Raw genomic sequence first — 18,128 nt, 5'->3', positions numbered from 1 at the left:
AGACAAAGATGTCTTATCACTGTACTTGCTTTTCTCTAGAAAAGAAAGCAAAGTTCTTTCCTCAAGTCAAAGACCTTTCAGGTACATTACTTTTGTCTTATAATATATAGGCTCTTAGCATACACTGAATGGAGTCCAGTCTTTGTCCATTTCTTCATCCCCTTCCTCTGAGCTCTTTTGTAGTAGCTCATGATTGGTGTATGGACATATATGCTTAAACAGAGCCAGTGGAAAGTAAATTCCCCTAAGGTGTGATTATCTACTGCAGATTTTCCCTTTTGGTGTTGCTTACCATACTAGTGATCTCAGAATCCCAGAGCTTCCTGTCTGTCTGCTTTGCCTTGTCAGGCCCATAGAATGTTAAGTTCATTCCTTTTGGCCTAACTTTCAAGTAATTACTTTCCCTTCTTTTCTGCTTCTCAGAGTAAAAGTAAATTGAATTTGCCATCCAAGATAATTAACTTGGTAAAATATCAGTTTTATGCTTCAGATATAATGAGAAAATATCTTGCTATGATAGAAGAAAAACCAAGACAATGTATTTGGTATGAAAAGTACTGGACTGGGGTGCCTGGGTGGCTCAGTCAGTTGAGCATCCGACTTTGGCTCAGGTCATGATCTCACAGTTCATGAGTTCGAGCCACACATTGGGCCTGCTGCTGTCAGTGCAGAGCCTGGTTAGGATCCTCTGTCCCCCCCAACCCTCCACTCACACACTCTCAAAAGTAAATACTTAAAAAAACAAAAATAAAAAGTACTAGACTTATGAATTAGGAAACTTGGATTCTAGTTTTAGTTTGTCTGTAGACTAGCTCTGTGACCTTGTACAGGTAATAGTATTTCAGTTTACTCATTTATAATATAAGAATTTTGCTAAGCTTATTTATGTAATAAAGTTTCATATTCTCTCTCTGTTTTCAAATTTTTATTTGAAAACATTAAAAAATTCTATGCTGTCAAGCCTAGAGAAAGAGTTTAACTATATTCCCTAATTACTACTGTAAATTTCATGCAGTTGGGTGGGGTTGGTTCAGTTTTTTTTTCCCCAGATGATGCATATGGGTTTTTGAGTGACATTGCATAAACTAATAATACTTTTTAAATTTAGAAGCAGGCAAAAAAAGGTATTGATATAGGTGTGTGTGTGTGTGTGTGTGTGTGTGTGTGTGTGTGTGTGTGTGTTTACCTCCTTTGTGGCCATCGTACTGTTTTTATAATTCTGTTTCTTTCTGTATGTTCTATCTGTATTAAAACAATAATATTTATGGCTTTCTGTTCTAATTCCCAGCACCATATGGACACATACTGGCACACACACACACACACACACACACACACACACACACACACTTCTATGTACTTAAAGATTGTGTCATTGATGGTTTTGGAGTGCATGTTATAATCACGTTACAAGTTGAAAATAATTGTTTCTATGAACTAATATTCTGACTTTTGATATGAATGCTATGTTGGCCACAGATGTGTTGAACCCACTGTGTTTATTATAAAAAGGTGTTACTTATTTGCGAGTATAGTGTATTTCCAAGAACTTTTGGAATATGTACCTTGAAGACACATAAGAAGAAGCTCCAGAGCTGTGCTTTGTATGGGGCTCCGGAGGCATAGTGCCTTTTCATATATGATGCCATTTAAATGTTTCCCAAGCAAGAGGTGCCTGGGTGGCGCAGTCGGTTAAGTGTCAGACTCTTGATCTTGGCTCTGATCCATTATCTCATGGTTCGTGTATTCGAGCCCCACATTGGGCTGTGCACTGATGGTGCAGAGCCTGCTTGGGATTCTGTCTCTCCTCTCTGTTCCTCACCTGTTTGTGTGCATGCTCTCTCCCTCTCTCAAAATAAATAAATAAACTTAATTAAAAAATGTTACCCAAGTAAGAGGAACATCCTAAGGCATTAGGCTATATATTACATCATTTATCTTTTAATTAAAGTCCATAGTTTATTCAAATTTCCTTAGTTTTTGCTTAGCATCTTCTTCTGTTCCAGGATCCCATCCAGGATACCACAGTTACATTTGCTTGTCATGTCTCCTTAGGCTTTTCTTGGCTCTCTTTCACAAAATTTCCTTGTTTTTGATGATCTTGATAGTTTTGAGGAGTAGTACTAATCAAGTATTTTGTTGGATGTCCCACTATTGGAATTTGTTTGATATTTTTCTCATTGTGAGACTGGGGTTATAGGTTTTTGAGAAGAAGACCATAAAAATAAAGTGCCATTCTCATCATATCATATTTAGGTTACATACTATGAACATGATTTATCACTGTTGATATTACCATTTTTTTAATCTGTTGACATGAGGAACACACATCTCTCAGAAAGGTCCAAAAATTGAGAAATCCAACAAAGACAAAATTCCACACTATAATTCAAGCTTCTAAATAAGGTTTCAAATACCATATGATTTCACTTATATGTGGGATCTAAAAAACAAAACAAATGAATAAACAAACAAAAAGCAGAATCAGACCTATAGAGAACAAACTGGTGGTTGTCAGAGGGGAGGGTGATGAGGGGGATGGGCAAATGGGTGAAGGGGAGTGGGAGATACAGGCTTCTAGTTATGGAATGAAAAAGTCATGAGGAGGGACACCTGGCTGGCTGGTTGTAGATCATGTGACTCTTAATCTTGTAAGTTTCAGCCCCACCTTGGGTGTGAAGATTCCTTTTTAAAAAATCTTAAAAAAAAAAAAAAGATCTTGGGAATAAAAGGCACAGCATAGGGAATATAGTCAGTGGTATTGTGATAGTGTTGTATAATGACAGATGTCAGCTACACTTGTGTTGGTGAGCACAGCATAACGTATAAACTTGTGGAATTACTATGTTGTATCCCTGAAACTAATGTACATGTATCAACTATACTTCAAAAAACAAGTTTGTTCCAAAAAAAAAAAAAATTGTTTCTTGTGTGGACAATTAAAGTAAACCCTCATTCTGCAGCTTTTAGCCCATAAATTTCCCCTTCAAGATCACATTTGATGTATGTTATACATTATTTTGTCTGTGTGACCTTCATTTTCAAAGTAATGTATTTTTCAGAATATAGTCTTCTGTCCCTTGTGTTAGCTAACTCACCCTTTTTGGCATTTGTTTTAATATACTAGAATGAGTTTTCTCTTGGGAATAAAGATATATTCAGAAGTCATTACCTATGTTTGCTTGAATTCTTGAATTTAAGATCAAATGGAGTCTTCTTATAAAGTACTGAAGTATTTCCCCTTTTTTATTGACAGGTTTTATGGCACTTGGACATCTTCCGACGTAGCTTTAGGCAGCTTACAACTCACAAGTGCATGGGAGATTCCTGCATCTTTTGTGCTCTGAAGGTAAGTTCTTCAAATCTGTTTCTTCTCACTACCATTAGGCTGCCAGATGATCAATATTGAGGCAGTTTAATCAGGGGATGCTAAAGAATTTCTTACTGAATTATTTGCTTGTGGCTTAGTGCGAAAGATGATGTGATCAGTTTTGCTTGCTTCAGAGAATTGTTACTTGGCTTAGATAGTCTGTTTTTCTGAACTTTCTTGCCCATGCAGCTCTATTTAATGTGATAGGATACTATTGAGATGTGCTTAGACTTGGAGTATTTACCTGAAGAGCTAATTCTAAATTTTTATTTTGAAAGATTAAACAACCAAGTGTTTTTAGTGGAATTAGCTATTGTTTGTTAAAGCTAAATTTAACAACAAACTCTTCCTATTGAGAAAAGCCAGTACTAAAATTTTCCCATTCCCTAAATGTTTCCCATTACCACATTTAATAGATTCCTTATACCTGTTCTTGACCCCATCATCTGACTCCCAAGTTTTTCATTTCTGAATAAAATGAAACCTGAGGATTCATTTAGCGACAAAGAAAATCAGAAAGTGAGAGATTTCTGACTCAGAGATTTTAGGTATGCTACTATAGAGGAAGAACTAGGTTGTATAAAAGGTCCATTTTCTATACTTTATCTGTTTTTCCAATATGTAGCTTCTCTGTGTTTTCTTGGTTTGTATGTACAATGGATTATTTATGGCTAGGTAAGTCTGTGTGAGTTCTGATAAACATCCAGAGTCATTTTTCAGTTTCAAGAAGTCTGAGTTCTTGGTTTGTCACAGGGATGCTTGGTTGTGGTCATATGTTTGATTTAGTTGCTTTTACATCTTGGAGGAAGAACTGTAACAAAAAATCCAGGAGAATTTCCCAGTTGTATTGGTTATTTGCAACAACTGATTTAAGACGTTTTTTGAGCAGCATCACTTTGGAATTTTAAGTCCATGATGGACACATATCTTTAGAAAGAGATGACTGAGTCTTCTGAACGTTTTACCACTTGGGTCACAAACATCTTTTTTTCTCTTCCCCTTGGAAGCATTGGAACTTTTAGCAAAATATGTATTATTGATTAATTGGGGAGTTTAAATATGAATTTTAATAAAAGCAAATCTTTTACAAATTGTAACATTTCTGACTATGCCCATTCAGACAGAAGTCCATCCACAAGGGAATTTGGCTTGATTTTCTGAAGGGTACACTGACATTAAGTATCTAATTTTATTTTTAAAATTTTTATTATTTTTATTTATTTATTTTTGAGACAGAGTGTGAGCAGGGGTGGAGGAGGGGCAGAGGGAGAGAGAGAATCTTAAGTAGGTTCCACAGCTGGTGCAGAGCCTGACGTGGGGCTTGATCTCACAACCATGAGATCATGACCTAAGCCGACATCAAAAGTCGGATGCTTAATTGACTGAGCCACCCAGGTGCTCCAGTCTCTAATTTTAAATAAACCAGAAATATATAGCCCTTTGGCTAGCAAATCAAAGAGAAGTCTGGTTCATGACATTTAAAAACTAAAAAGCCAAAGTAAGATATTTGCTAGAGAAATTTGAATCCTGGAGAAATCCCTGGTAGAAGAATCTCCTGAAACTGGAAACACTCATCTGTACCAGGAAGGGATGATAGACCCCCTCACATGCCTTTGTTTAGAACTGTACCATCCTCTTCATTGACCCAGAGGGGACTCTAATGAACTGATTGTCACAGTCTTGTGTTTCAGTTTCCAGAAGCACAAATGGGTAATAGAATATAAATTAGAATCACTATATAAGCCAAAAAAGATGGAGAAAACCAGAGACTTTATGGGACACCTTCTGGATACCCAAGTGCAGAAAGGAAGATATTTTTTAACTTATGAGGGCTGAGAATGTACCTTGGGACTCTTTCAGAGAAGCAATTGCTTATGGCAGATAGGTGAATGGGCTTAGGGAATCAAAGGCTCTATTTTGGATCTTCGTAACTCCAAGGTGTTCTACTACTTTCCTCGTCACATCATTGTCTCATCTATCCATTAGGTTTATTTTTCTTCACTGCTTCTTTTGTTATATTTGGGAGTATATTAAAAATTTGATGTTTTTCCCCAAAGTGCTTTTCAGTCCCTCAGTGCTATATAAGTATTAAATAATGAAGCTCTAGTTTGCATTCTTTTAATTATTGTACACTTCATTTGAAACTTATTATAAATAGACTTATAGTGAGATGGATTAATTTGACAATATGGATGAGCTGAACTTCATTCTAATAGCTGAGAAATTTAAATTGTTAGAATAACCATATTTCTTCGTCCAGCCTGGAGGGCTTTCTTTTCTTTTTTTTTTTTCAATATATGAAATTTATTGTCAAATTGGTTTCCATACAACACCCAGTGCTCATCCCAAAAGGTGTTCTTCTCAATACCCATCACCCACCCTCCCCTCCCTCCCACCCCACGTCAACCCTCAGTTTGTTCTCAGTTTTTAAGAGTCTCTTATGCTTTGGCTGTCTCCCACTCTAACCTCTTTTTTTTTTTTCCTTCCGCTCCCCCATGGGTTTCTGTTGAGTTTCTCAGGATCCACATAAGAATAAAACCATATGGTATCTGTCTTTCTCTGTATGGCTTATTTCACTTAGCATCACACTCTCCAGTTCCATCCACATTGCTACAAAAGGCCATATTTCATTCTTTCTCATTGTCATGTAGTACTCCATTGTGTATATAAACCACAATTTCTTTATCCATTCATCAGTTGATGGACATTTAGGCTCTTTCCACAATTTGGCTATTGTTGAGAGTGCTGCTATAAACATTGGGGTACAAGTGCCCCTAAGCATCAGTACTCCTGTATCCCTTGGGTAAATTCCTAGCAGTGTTATTGCTGGGTCATAGGGTAGGTCTATTTTTAATTTTCTGAGGAACCTCCACACTGTTTTCCAGAGTGGCTGCACCAATTTGCATTCCCACCAACAGTGCAAGAGGGTTCCCGTTTCTCCACATCGTCTCCAGCATCTATAGTCTCCTGATTTGTTCATTTTGGCCACTCTGACTGGCATGAGGTGATATCTGAGTGTGGTTTTGATTTGTATTTCCCTGATAAGGAGCGACGTTGAGCATCTTTTCATGTGCCTGTAGGCCATCTGGATGTCTTCTTTAGAGAAGTGTCTATTCATGTTTTCTGCCCATTTCTTCACTGGGTTATTTGTTTTTTGAGTGTGGAGTTTGGTGAGCTCTTTCTAGATTTTGGATACTGGCCCTTTGTCCGATATGTCATTTGCAAATATCTTTTCCCATTCCGTTGGTTGGCTTTTAGTTTTGTTGGTTGTTTCCTTTGCTGTGCAGAAGCTTTTTATCTTCATAAGGTCCCAGTAATTCATTGTTGCTTTTAATTCCCTTGCCTTTGGGGATGTGTCAAGTAAGAGATTGCTACGGCTGAGGTCAGAGAGGTCTTTTCCTGCTTTCTCCTCTAGGGTTTTTTTTTTTTTAATTTTTTTTTTCAATGTTTATTTATTTTTGGGACAGAGAGAGACAGAGCATGAATGGGGGAGGGGCAGAGAGAGAGGGAGACACAGAATCGGAAACAGGCTCCAGGCTCCAAGCCATCAGCCCAGAGCCCGACGCGGGGCTCGAACTCACGGACTGCGAGATCGTGACCTGTCTGAAGTCGGACGCTTAACCGACTGCGCCACCCAGGCGCCCCTAGGGTTTTGATGGTTTCCTGTCTCACATTCAGGTCCTTTATCCATGTTGAGTTTATTTTTGTGAATGGTGTGAGAGTGGTCTAGTTTCAACCTTCTGCATGTTGCTGTCCAGTTCTCCCAGCACCATTTGTTAAAGAGACTGTCTTTTTTCCATTGGATGTTCTTTCCTGCTTTGTCAAAGATTAGTTGGCCATACGTTTGTGGGTCTAGTTCTGGGGTTTCTATTCTATTCCATTGGTCTATGTGTCTGTTTTTGTGCCAGAGGGCTTTATTTTCCAAGAGAAGAGAAGGGATGCTGAGTAGAAGAGTAAATCTGGGATGGATCATCAGCACCTGGAATGTCTCTTTTATGTTCGCTACTTTAAAAATATTTGTATAGAATATGAAATAATTTGATTCATCATTGAACTAGTTCTAGTCAGCATAATAAGACAAAAGGAAAGATAAAGATTAGGAAGGAAGAAACAAAGTTATCATTATTTGCAGATGATATGATTGGCTGTTAAAAAAAATCCCAAAGCATCTACTGAGATATCAATAGAACCAATAAGAATTTAGCAGGTTGTTGCCTGTAAGATCAAGGTATAACATTCAATTGCATTTTAATATATGAGCAACTAATAGAAAATGCAATTTAAAAGAAGCTTTTAAATAGTAATACAGTATATAAAGTGATATGAATAAGTCTAACAAAAAATATATGACATTTATATAAAATCCTCACAAAGACCCAGTATAATGAATAATCACAAAGTGACCATCCTTTAACAACTCTTTAGGTGAAAATAGAATACTGCCTGTACTATAGACATTTGAATCCTCCCTTCTTTCTCAATCACGTCTCCTCCTTTCTCCCAAGGGTAGCCAGTTTTCTAATGTGTGTGATAATCACTTTCTTGTTTTACCTGATAGTTTACTACTATTCTTAAACAATTGAATTTAAAAATTACCTGTTTTTGAAATTTATTGTAATTGGAATCATTCTAAATGAATCTGTGTGGGTGTGTGTGTGCGTGTATGTCTTCTTTAGTGCAGCAGTATGTTAATAAGATCATTATATTGTTATGTGCAGGTTGACTTTGTTCATCTTCATTATCATATGGTATTTCATTGTGTAAATAAGCCAGTTTGTTTATCTATTCTATAGTTGGTAGTCATTTGGATTATTTACAGTTTTTAATTTGTAATGAGCAATATTGCCAAGAACATTCTTATTTATATTTACATATGCATACATATTTCTCTTGCATATTTGCCCAGGAATGAAATTACTAGAATCATAGGATATGCATATCTTCAGTTTTTTTTTTAATTTTATAATACCAACTGTTTTCCAGTATTTCCGTATGTTTTCCAATGTGGTGATACTAATGTATATTCTGACCAGCAAGTTTGTCCTGGAAGTTTAGAAAATTTGATTCTGAAATTCTTATGACAAACAGGGAAGAATAGATATGACATTCTTTTTGTAATTGGAGAGAGAGAGAGAGAGAGAGAGAGAGAGAGAGAAAATGAATCTTAAGCAGGCTCCATGCTCAGTGCAGAGCCCCACATGGGGCTTGATCTCACGATCCTGAGATCATGACCTGAGCTGAAACCGAGTCGGATGCTGAACCAGCTGAGCCATCCAGGCGCCCCCAAGACAGAACATTCTTGAAGGATAATAACAAAATGAATGACTTGCCTTGTGTATCAGAGTAGACTAAGTTATGTTTTGGTAGCAAACTAAAATCTCAGTGATAAATATACAAAAGATTTATTTTCCATTCCCATTACTTGTCCACTGCAGTTTAGTAGGAAACCCTACTGATTATAGTCACTCAGGAATGCAGGTGCCAAGTTGACTATTGGCCAAGGCAGAGGGAAAAAGAGCTCTGGAGGTTTTTGCACAGGCAGTTGAATGTTCAGCATATCTCTTCTGCTCAGAGATCACAGACTCGAACTAATCATATGGCTCCAGTGAATCCTAAAAGGGCCAGGAAGTGTGATCCTATCAGAATCCTGGGGAGAGGAAAGAACCAGAAATATTTGGCAAAAGTACTAATGACTACGCTACTTTATCAGATATCAAGGCTTATAAAACTATATTAATTAAGACAATGTGCTGTCAACAGAGTATGACTAATAAATCAGTGGAACAAAATCAAAAGTTCAGAAATACATATGTGGAAACTAGCTACTTGCCCTGTGAATCAAAGGAGAAAGTGGACTTTTCAACAAATGATGATTAGGTAATTGGTTATCTATATAGAAAAAAGAAAAGTAAATTAGATCCCTATGTCATATTATTACCAAAAGTATGAATTTCAACTGAGCTGAGAACTAAAATGTGAAAGAAAACTTTTTAAAAAGTTTACTTATTTTTAGAGAGAGAGAGATTGTGGGGGGGGGGGGGGTGCAGAGAGAGAGAGAGAGAGAAGGAGAGAAATCCCAAGCAGGCTCCATACTGTCAGCACAGATCCCAATGAGGGGCTTGAACTCACTAACCGTTATCATGACCTGAGCCAAAATCAAGAGTTGGACACTTAACCAATTAAGCCACCTAGGCACCTGGAAGGAAAACTTTAAGTTTTAGAAGAAAATATGAAAGAATAGCATGACCTCAGGGATAGACAGGATTTATTAAATAAGACATAAAAAATACTAAAAAGAATTGATAACATTTTACTACAGAAAATTCAAGAACTTCTGTTCATCAGAAGACTCTAGTAGAGGGTAAGACCCAAGGCTTACACACCAGGAGGAAATATCGGCAATAAATTATATATCCCACAAAGGATTGGTATGCAGCATAGAACTCCCCAGAGAACTCCTATAAAGAATAAGTAAAAGATAATGGAGTCAGTGGGAAAATGGGAAAAACACATAAACAGGCATTTCTCAGCACAAGAAACCCAAAAGATCTTTAAGAATATGAAAGATTCTTATCCTCCCAAGTAATCTAAGAAATGTCAACCAGGGATGCCTGGTGGCTCAGTCGGTTAAGCATCTGTCTCTTGATTTTCGGCTCAGGTCATGGTCTCACGGCTTGTGGGTTCAAGCCCCTTGTTGGGCTCAGTGCTGACAGTGTGAGCCTGTTTGAGATTCTCTCTCTCTCTCTCTCTCTCTCTCTCTCTCTCTCTCTTTGTGCTCCTCCCCCACTTGTGTGCACACGTGTGCATGCATTTTCTCTCTCTCTCTCTCTCTCAGAATAAATAGATGACTTTTTAAAAAAAGAGAAAAAAAGGAATTAAAGTAAATCAATACCCTTTAGATTAATAGAAAATTTAAAATTGGATAAAATTGTTACCCAAAAGGTGGAATAATAACTTACATACGCTTGCTGGTTGGAATATAAATTGATACCACTACTTAGGGAAATATTTTGTCATTACATTTTTCAGGTAAAATTGAAGTAGCATATACCCTACCATTCAGTAATTCTGCTCCTAGATACATATTGTAGAAAACTTCCTTGTATATACATATCAGAAGATATATTTGAGAATGTCCAAAGTAGTATTTTTGTGATTATAGAAAAATGGAAACAACCCATTCCAACTATAATAGAATATAATAGAATAGGTTTAAAAATTATGGTTTATTCCTAAAGTAAAACACTGTAGTAGTGAACACGAATAACCTGTAGCTACATATATCAGCTTGGATTAATCACAAAAACATTACAGTGAAGCAAATCACAGAAGATTATATAAACTATGATTCCATTTATATACAAAGTAAAAATGGGCAGAACTAAACAACATGTCGTTCAGGGATACATATATGTGAGAAAGAGGGAATGATTTTCATAAAATTCAGGACAGTGGTTATCCCTGGAGGGGAGGAGATTATAATCAACTGGGGAGTTTCGCACTCATGAGGTTTTTCATTTCTTAAATTGGTTGTTGGACACATGGGCATTTCTTTTTATTCTTTGGCTAAATATATACATCATGCTTGTTTTTTATTAAAAAAAATTTTTTTTTACATTTATTTATTTTTGAGAGACAGAGAGAGAACACAAGTGGAGGAGGGGTGTAGAGAGAATGAGACACAGAATCTGCAACAGGCTCCAGGCTCTGAGCTCTCAGCACAGACCTGACATGGGGCTTGAACCCACAAATCATGAGATCATGACCTGAGCCGAAGTCAATGCTGAACCGACTGAGCCACCCAGGCATCCCGACTTGTTTTTTATTTAAAGGATGATTTTTTTTTTAAATGTGTATTTAGTTTTGAGAGAGAGAGACACACACAGAGCATGAGCGGGGGAGGGGCAGAGAGAGGGAGACACAGAATCGGAAGCAGGCTCCATGTTCTGAGCTGTCGTCAGTCCAGAGCCCAACGTGGAGCTCCAACCCACGAACTGTGAGATCATGACCTGAGCGAAGTTGGCACTCAACCGACTGAGCCACCCAGGTGCCCCTAAAGGAGGATTTTTATTACAAGTATAGGAAAGTACTACAGTCATTTTAGAAAAGCACATTGAATTGTAAAGAGAAAAATTGGAAATTGCATCACAGAGGTTGTCATTTCTCTTTATGCCTCCTCTTTGGTCAATGATATTTCTAGTAATAAGTCTTTCTGTTCACATATAGTAAAAAGAATATTTTTTTTCCAGACCCCTAAGTTGCCTCTCTATCTCTAGTATCATCCTATTTCATTTGTTTTAACCTAAGAATGTGCTGGAGTGCTATCTTGAAGTTACTCCTTTCTTATAACCTTGAAGTGGCTCCCAATTATTTCTTAAATCACTTAAAAATGTATGCTTATAGGCATTTAAAAAACTAGTTTCATACTTTTTTTCCCCTTCCTTTCCTTCCTGAGGCACTCTCCATTTCAGCTATGACAGCAGATGGTGTACTTCCTATGACTACATTGCAGATGTTATTCACTTTGCCTGGATCCCTTAGCACCCAAAACAATAACAACAATAAACAACACATCCCTTTAAAATAAAACCACATCTAGTCCTTTCAGAATTCCATTTCAGAAACATATCTTCTTAATGAAGTTTTAAAAATGTTACCTCTATCTAGAACCATGATTGTTTTACTTAACAGTATTTAGCATGGCTGAATGAGTTTTTGGAAAGGTGGCTCAGCTTTTCTTCCCCGTTGGTATTCCTTATAGTGCTTGCACCATAATATAAATACCTAACTTTTCTGGGTTCATATATTCTTTTAGTAGTCCTTGGATTTTAGTTACAGAGTTTTGTGTACTTGCCTTTTTCTTCACTTTTTTCTTTTTGTCTTTTGTGCTCTCACTCTTGTTCTACTTGAGATTTTCATCGTGACTTTTGGGTTTACACTTTTTTTAGTAGGTCTACTTAATATAGGCTGCTTTATGCCAAATTTAGTTAAGGAAGGGTGAGGTGTATGTGTGTGGTGGGGGTCGGGAGGAGTTGATGATGGGAAGATCTGCTGAAGAGTCATAGCCTTGGATTCTGTCAAGCAGAGCAGTTATCTGGTATCCTACAATTAAGTTACATGTTAACTTTGTGGTGTCCCAGTGTGGGTGTAATTCAGTATATTTAAGTCCCATGTTTTCTCTGTCTCCTGTTTAAAAATTAGATGAATGTTTGGTGAAGCAAGTAAGAATTCCTTTTTGCTGGTACTTGGTGACCTGTTCGCATTCTTTAATGCTAAGTTTCAAATGTAAAATTTTAATTTCATAGATATTTTTCAAAACACAAAACTCCAAAATTCCTGTATTTGAGGTACTCTATCAGCACTTGCTCATTCTATAAAGTCAGAATTCTTTTATGTTGGAACATAATTGTTTAGCTCTAGAACTCAGTGTTAAGAACAAAAAAGAGACACACACATGTTCCTAGATAAATCAAGAGCTAGCCAATTTTCCCTTAATCTAATGTTTTGGATGAAGGATTTGCCCTTCTAAGTCTGGCTGGAAGATGTGTATCCCTGTTGTTGTTTTTTTTTCTCCACTTTTTACTTTACCTTGCACCAATCTTTAAAATGCTTTTACTGTTGGTCTTATGTGAACACCTTTTGTTTAATGTTTTTACTTTTTCTTCTGCTGTCTGAATGTTTGTCAACGTTCTTGTGCCTTGTGACCTTCACCAGGTACCATAGTGTATGTTGTATCTAGAGCTTCTATTTGCTTTTTGGAGGTTTATATGTAATATTTAGGATAATCCATTTGGTCCTGTAAAAATATATTGGGTTATTTTTCTGCATTACTTGATACTAAGTTGCTAACCTAATTTCAGCCTCAAAATTTTGCGTGCAAATTATTAATGATCGCTTTCATTAAAAATAATTTGTCAGTGTGTCTTTCTTCTTATTTTGAGCCACAATGCGTTTCAACTCTGACTTAACAAAAAGATTTGTGGGCTAATTACTCTGTCCCTTCTGAATCTCCAAATTTATTCCCATCTAGTGTTACTAAAAGGTATTTCCTGACCTGAACTGTTGTCATGCCTATAGCCCAGAACTCTTATTTATTATTCATATTGACTCTGCCCTTATGTCCCCAGCCCCCAGGGTATGACTTTGGTGTTGGCTTATTTATTTATCTCTGTCCAGGGGAGGAAATCCGTCCTCTGTACTTAGTATGCCACAATGATTTTGTTCTCCTTCCAGGGATTGTACTAGAGGCTTTGCAGTGTGCCAAGATGTAGGACAGAGTGTTTTTTGTTATAGGCAAAGAAGAATGCTTCATTGATTGATTAAATTCAACAAATCTCCTCAATTAGTGATTTTTCTTTTAAGAATGTTAGTACAAGGCATCAAAGCCAGAGAATGGTGGTGATGGTGAGGGGTAGGTGAGGAGGAAATAGGTTTTTGTGTATAAAGTGTCCTGTAATGTAAGTTTGTATCTGTACATCAGTAAGACTGTTCAAAAGGGGCAGGGAAGTCTGTGTTCTGCTGATAGCCCATCAGTTAATTGGGGGGAAATTTGAGAGTTCAGAGAATAAATACCTCAATATATTTTGTGTGTACCATGTAGCTGTTCCTCTACTGGAAAGCATAAGCACAGGGAGTAAAGTGGTATAAGAAATTACTCATTGCGCATTATCAGTCCAGTCCTTTTTTTGGTAGATTATTGGAACAGAAGGTTCTTTATTGTCCTGTGGTCATGGCCAATATGAGAGAAGAGTAAATCCATTATGTTGGACTATTTAAACCAGAAAATTAGATTTCTAATAGATTACCTGGAGATTTTAGCTAGTAATCAACAGACCTCACATGAGGAAGGTATATCCCTGTCTAATGCAAATATCATTTACTTGAGTTGAACTTCTTTGTTTTGCTTATCTCTGGGGTATGAGTATATTTGTGTGGTCTTTTGGTTAATCTTTCTTAGTCTTAAAGGCCTATTAGGCTGTACCTAAATATTCTCAACTAATTTAACCATTGATATAACTTGGAAAGTATAAAGTTGAGTCTTTCATCCTTTTTAAAATTTGGAGTTTAGAATTTTACATGATATTCAAATAGAGGGTTATGACTGCAAGGAAAAACATAGTAGATCATCATGATTCTTTCCTTTCCAGAATTTATGGCAGAGCCTGAAACTTATACAATCTCAAAATCTTTGTGCATGTCCAGAAGGGTCCCCCTTTTCATTTCCCCTGTGGGGTAAGTGGTTATGGTATTGATTGTCAAAATTTGATTTAAATACTGTTGGTAATCTCTAAGGTCCTGCATTTTTGATCTTGACAAAAATTAGCAAATTGACTATTATATTTTGTAAAATTTCAACATTAGTTTATGATTTCCTACTAAAAGCAATACCGTCCTCTGGTGAATTTGGCCTGTCTCTGCTCTTTGGCTCTCTGTCTAGTGTCTTGAAGTCTTGGTGTTTCTTTCTGTGTCTGTCTTTGTGTGTATGTGGGTGTGTCTCTTTTGCAGAGGTAGCACAAATGAGTGTGATAGGTAGTTTATGATCATCTTTAACTTCACCACTGCAAGTCCAAAGTATTGGGTTATGAATTGAGTGTAAAAAAACCCAAAACTCATGGGGAGATATGGTATCGACAATTGGAGTTACTTAAAGGGACTGATACAGGATATGCAGATAATTTTATAATCCAGAAATCCAGAAGGTAGGTATTTTTAGACATAAGGTTAAAGAATCCCAAGGGAGAAACTAGCCAGCTGTTCTCTGTCTTCCCCAATGTTGGAGCAAGAATTTCTATTAAACTGACTGGATATTTGATGATATTAAGGAATTATTATTACCTTTTTTTAGTGTGGTAATTATAGTATGATTAAATTTTAAACAAAGATTTCTTATGTTTTAGAGGCATATCCAAAATATTTATAGATGAATAATGTCTAGTATTTGATTGAGAATGATCTGGGAATGGGATGAGTGGGTGGGTTGTATATATGAAATGAGATTGGCCACAGTTGTTAAAGATAGATAATAGGTACATAGGAGTTTGTTGTGCTATTTTGTCTACCCTTGTATGTTTGAGATTTTCTACAATAAAACATTAAAAATCCAATGTTACTGGTTTGGATGCCAAAATGGTAAACACTTACATGTTCTTTTCCCCTCTTGAAAGAGAATGTTTGAGATTCTTTTGAACACATAAAACTAGTGAAAATTCTCTTTTCTAGTAGTACTCAAGGAGTAGTAGCTCCTTTATCTTTTTTTCAGAGGGTTGTTTTTACAAACAGGCTTGATTGGTCACATTGAGGCTTACAATTTATTTAAGTCTATGATTTCTAGGAGGTGTGGAGAAAAGGAGTGATTATGAGAGCCAAAATGATGAGAGGTTTGGAAAGCCCGGGTCAAGAAGAGAAACCCTAAGAACTGAGTTAGTAGCAGTGCATAAAATGTATTGTGTCTTTGCACAATACATTTTGTTGGACACCCTCCAGGAATGAGTTGGACTGCTAACTTTCCAAAGACCTAGGGCCCAGAACGCATCACATTTAGCTGTAGCCTTTCTTCTTGACTCCCATCTTCTCTACTCATGACTTTTTTTTAGAAGGCTAAGGCTAGGCTAAGAAATCCTGAGAGAGAAATAAACAGCTGTTCCTGCCTAAAGACAAAAGTCTGTGTTTTAGGGGGGAAAAACTGAAACAACAGCTGCATTTGTAGATGCCAAAGCACAAAGAGTTTCTGTCTCTATGGCACTTTTATCTTATTTACATGGTTTTTACTAATCCAGATAATTATGAGCTCCTGTGGGTAGAATTGTTTGCTACATGATCCAAGAGAAATGGGTGGGGAAGCACCTGCTTTTAGTCATTAAAGTCTTGTTGCTTTTGCACTGCATCCAAAAAAATAGTTAACAGACAAAAAGTAATTTGCCTTTTCCTGAGAATGAAAAGGAAGACCTCTTTGGTTTCACTTTGTGAAGAAGAGCAGAGAGAAACCTCAAAGGTGGGTTTTCTCTGTTAATTGAAATGAAACCATCAGGACCCCATAGGGAAAAATGATTCCTGGGTTTTGGTTCTTCCTGCCCTTTCTCACTCCCTGCCGCAGAACTCAGCAATTGGAAGAATACCAGTTTTTGTTCCTTATTGGTCCTACCACCTGTTCTTACTTCTGAACTAAATGTTCTTGGCTTTCTTTGGTGTGAACAGGATCTCCCTCTGGGAAAGGTGGCAGGAGGGTGAAAAAGGGAGCAGGAGGAGGCCCGTTCCAGCCCTGTGCTCATGTGAGAGGGACACACAGGGGTTAGTGTGCTGCCCTAACAGAGGGGCTTTGTACTACAGCTTCTTCCAGAGCTACAGCTCCACAGATGCATGCTGGGAGCGCTCAGGCTGCTTTATTCCTGATACACTTGCTTTTTCCTAACAATAGCAGAGCAAGACTGATAACAATAATTACAATAAAATAAAGAAGATGCAGGCATTCTGAGTACATTCAGATACTCAGTGTGTATGGAGAAAGTTGCCTGTAATTAAGAGATGAGAAAAAAATATAGTTTGGAGATGTTGATGCCACTGAACACAAGAGTCAGATCTGTTGTTGCATATCGAGTGTGGATATAAGCAGAGCTCTGACTATGTCTTTTCCTTTCTGTGTTGAAACCCTTCTTATCTAATCATGGGAAATCTGCCTCTCTTGAGTAAGAGCAACAGAAAGAGAAGTGGTTTGTCCTTCTTACCCAGATTTCAGAGACTAGGGAGGTAGTTCAAGGTAGATGGCATTTCTGATGCACGGTCAGTAGCAGACAGGCTCCTTAGTAACCTAAAATATAATAATAATGATAATGATGTTGATGATAATGATAATGATGATGACAGCTAATACTTAGATAAGCAGTTATATAGCCAGGCATTAGTCTAAGATATAGATAGACAGGTAGATAGAGAAAAAGATAATTTATTTAATCTGTAAATAACCCTAGGAGATAACTACTATTACTGATCATTATTTATTTATTTATTTATTTATTTATTTATTTATTATTTAAAATGTTCAAAGTCTATTTATTTTGAGAGAGAGATAGCGTGAGCATGGAAGGGGGTAGAGAGAGAGGAAGAGAGAGAGAGAATTCCAAGCAGGCTCTGCACTGTCAGTGCACAGCCCGACACGTGACTGGAACTAATGAAACCATGATCATGACCTGAGCCAAAAACAAGAGTCAGACGCTTAACCAACTGAGCCACCCAGGCACCCCCACCCACTAATCCTCTTTTAAAATTTTGTTTTGTTTTGTTTGTTTATTCTTTGAGAGAGAGAGAGAGAGAGAGAACGAGCACAAGCAGAGGAGGGCAGAGAGAGGGTGACACAGAATCTTAAGTAGGCTCCAGGCTCTGAGCTGTCACACAGAGCCCGACACGGGCCTCAAACTCATGAACCTCGAGATCATGACCTGAGCCAAAGTAGGACGGTTAACCGAGCCACCCAGGCAGCCCCACCTGCTAATCCTCTTTTAGAGGTACCTGGGTGGCTCAGTCAGTTAAGTGTCCAGCTCTTGATCTTGGCTTAGGTCATGATCTCATGGTTCATGGGATTGAGCCCCACATATGGCTCTGCACTGACAGCGTGGAGCCTGCTTGGGATTCTCTCTCTCCCTCTCTCTTTGCCCCTCCCCCCTCACTCTCTATCTGTCAAAATAAATTGAAAGAAAGAAAAAGAAAGAAAGAAAGAAAGAAAGAAAGAAAGAAAGAAAGAAAGAAAAGAAAAGAAAAGAAAGAA

General features: G+C 37.3%; 1 protein-coding gene across 15 annotated transcripts in view; it reads left to right on the top strand.

The window, feature by feature from the left end:
• The window catches only part of USP54 (ubiquitin specific peptidase 54), a 135,423-nt gene that overhangs the window by 73,361 nt on the left and 43,934 nt on the right, over positions 1–18,128 (top strand). For 8 of the 15 annotated variants that reach the window (XM_047825269.1, XM_047825277.1, XM_047825271.1 and 5 more), the window contains 2 exons: positions 40–81; positions 3,257–3,349. In XM_047825269.1, the coding sequence (XP_047681225.1) occupies positions 40–81; positions 3,257–3,349 (135 nt within the window). Of the gene's footprint in view, positions 1–39; positions 82–3,256; positions 3,350–14,517; positions 14,603–18,128 lie in introns of those variants that run through there. The other 7 variants (XM_047825280.1, XM_047825278.1, XM_047825283.1 and 4 more) reach the window with 2 other exon arrangements.

The sequence above is a fragment of the Prionailurus viverrinus genome, chromosome D2 (genome assembly GCF_022837055.1).
Source record: "Prionailurus viverrinus isolate Anna chromosome D2, UM_Priviv_1.0, whole genome shotgun sequence".
Taxonomy (NCBI): Eukaryota; Metazoa; Chordata; class Mammalia; order Carnivora; family Felidae; genus Prionailurus; species Prionailurus viverrinus.
The sequence above is the reverse complement of the archived record's forward strand: the minus strand, read 5'-3'. Positions and strand labels throughout refer to the sequence as shown.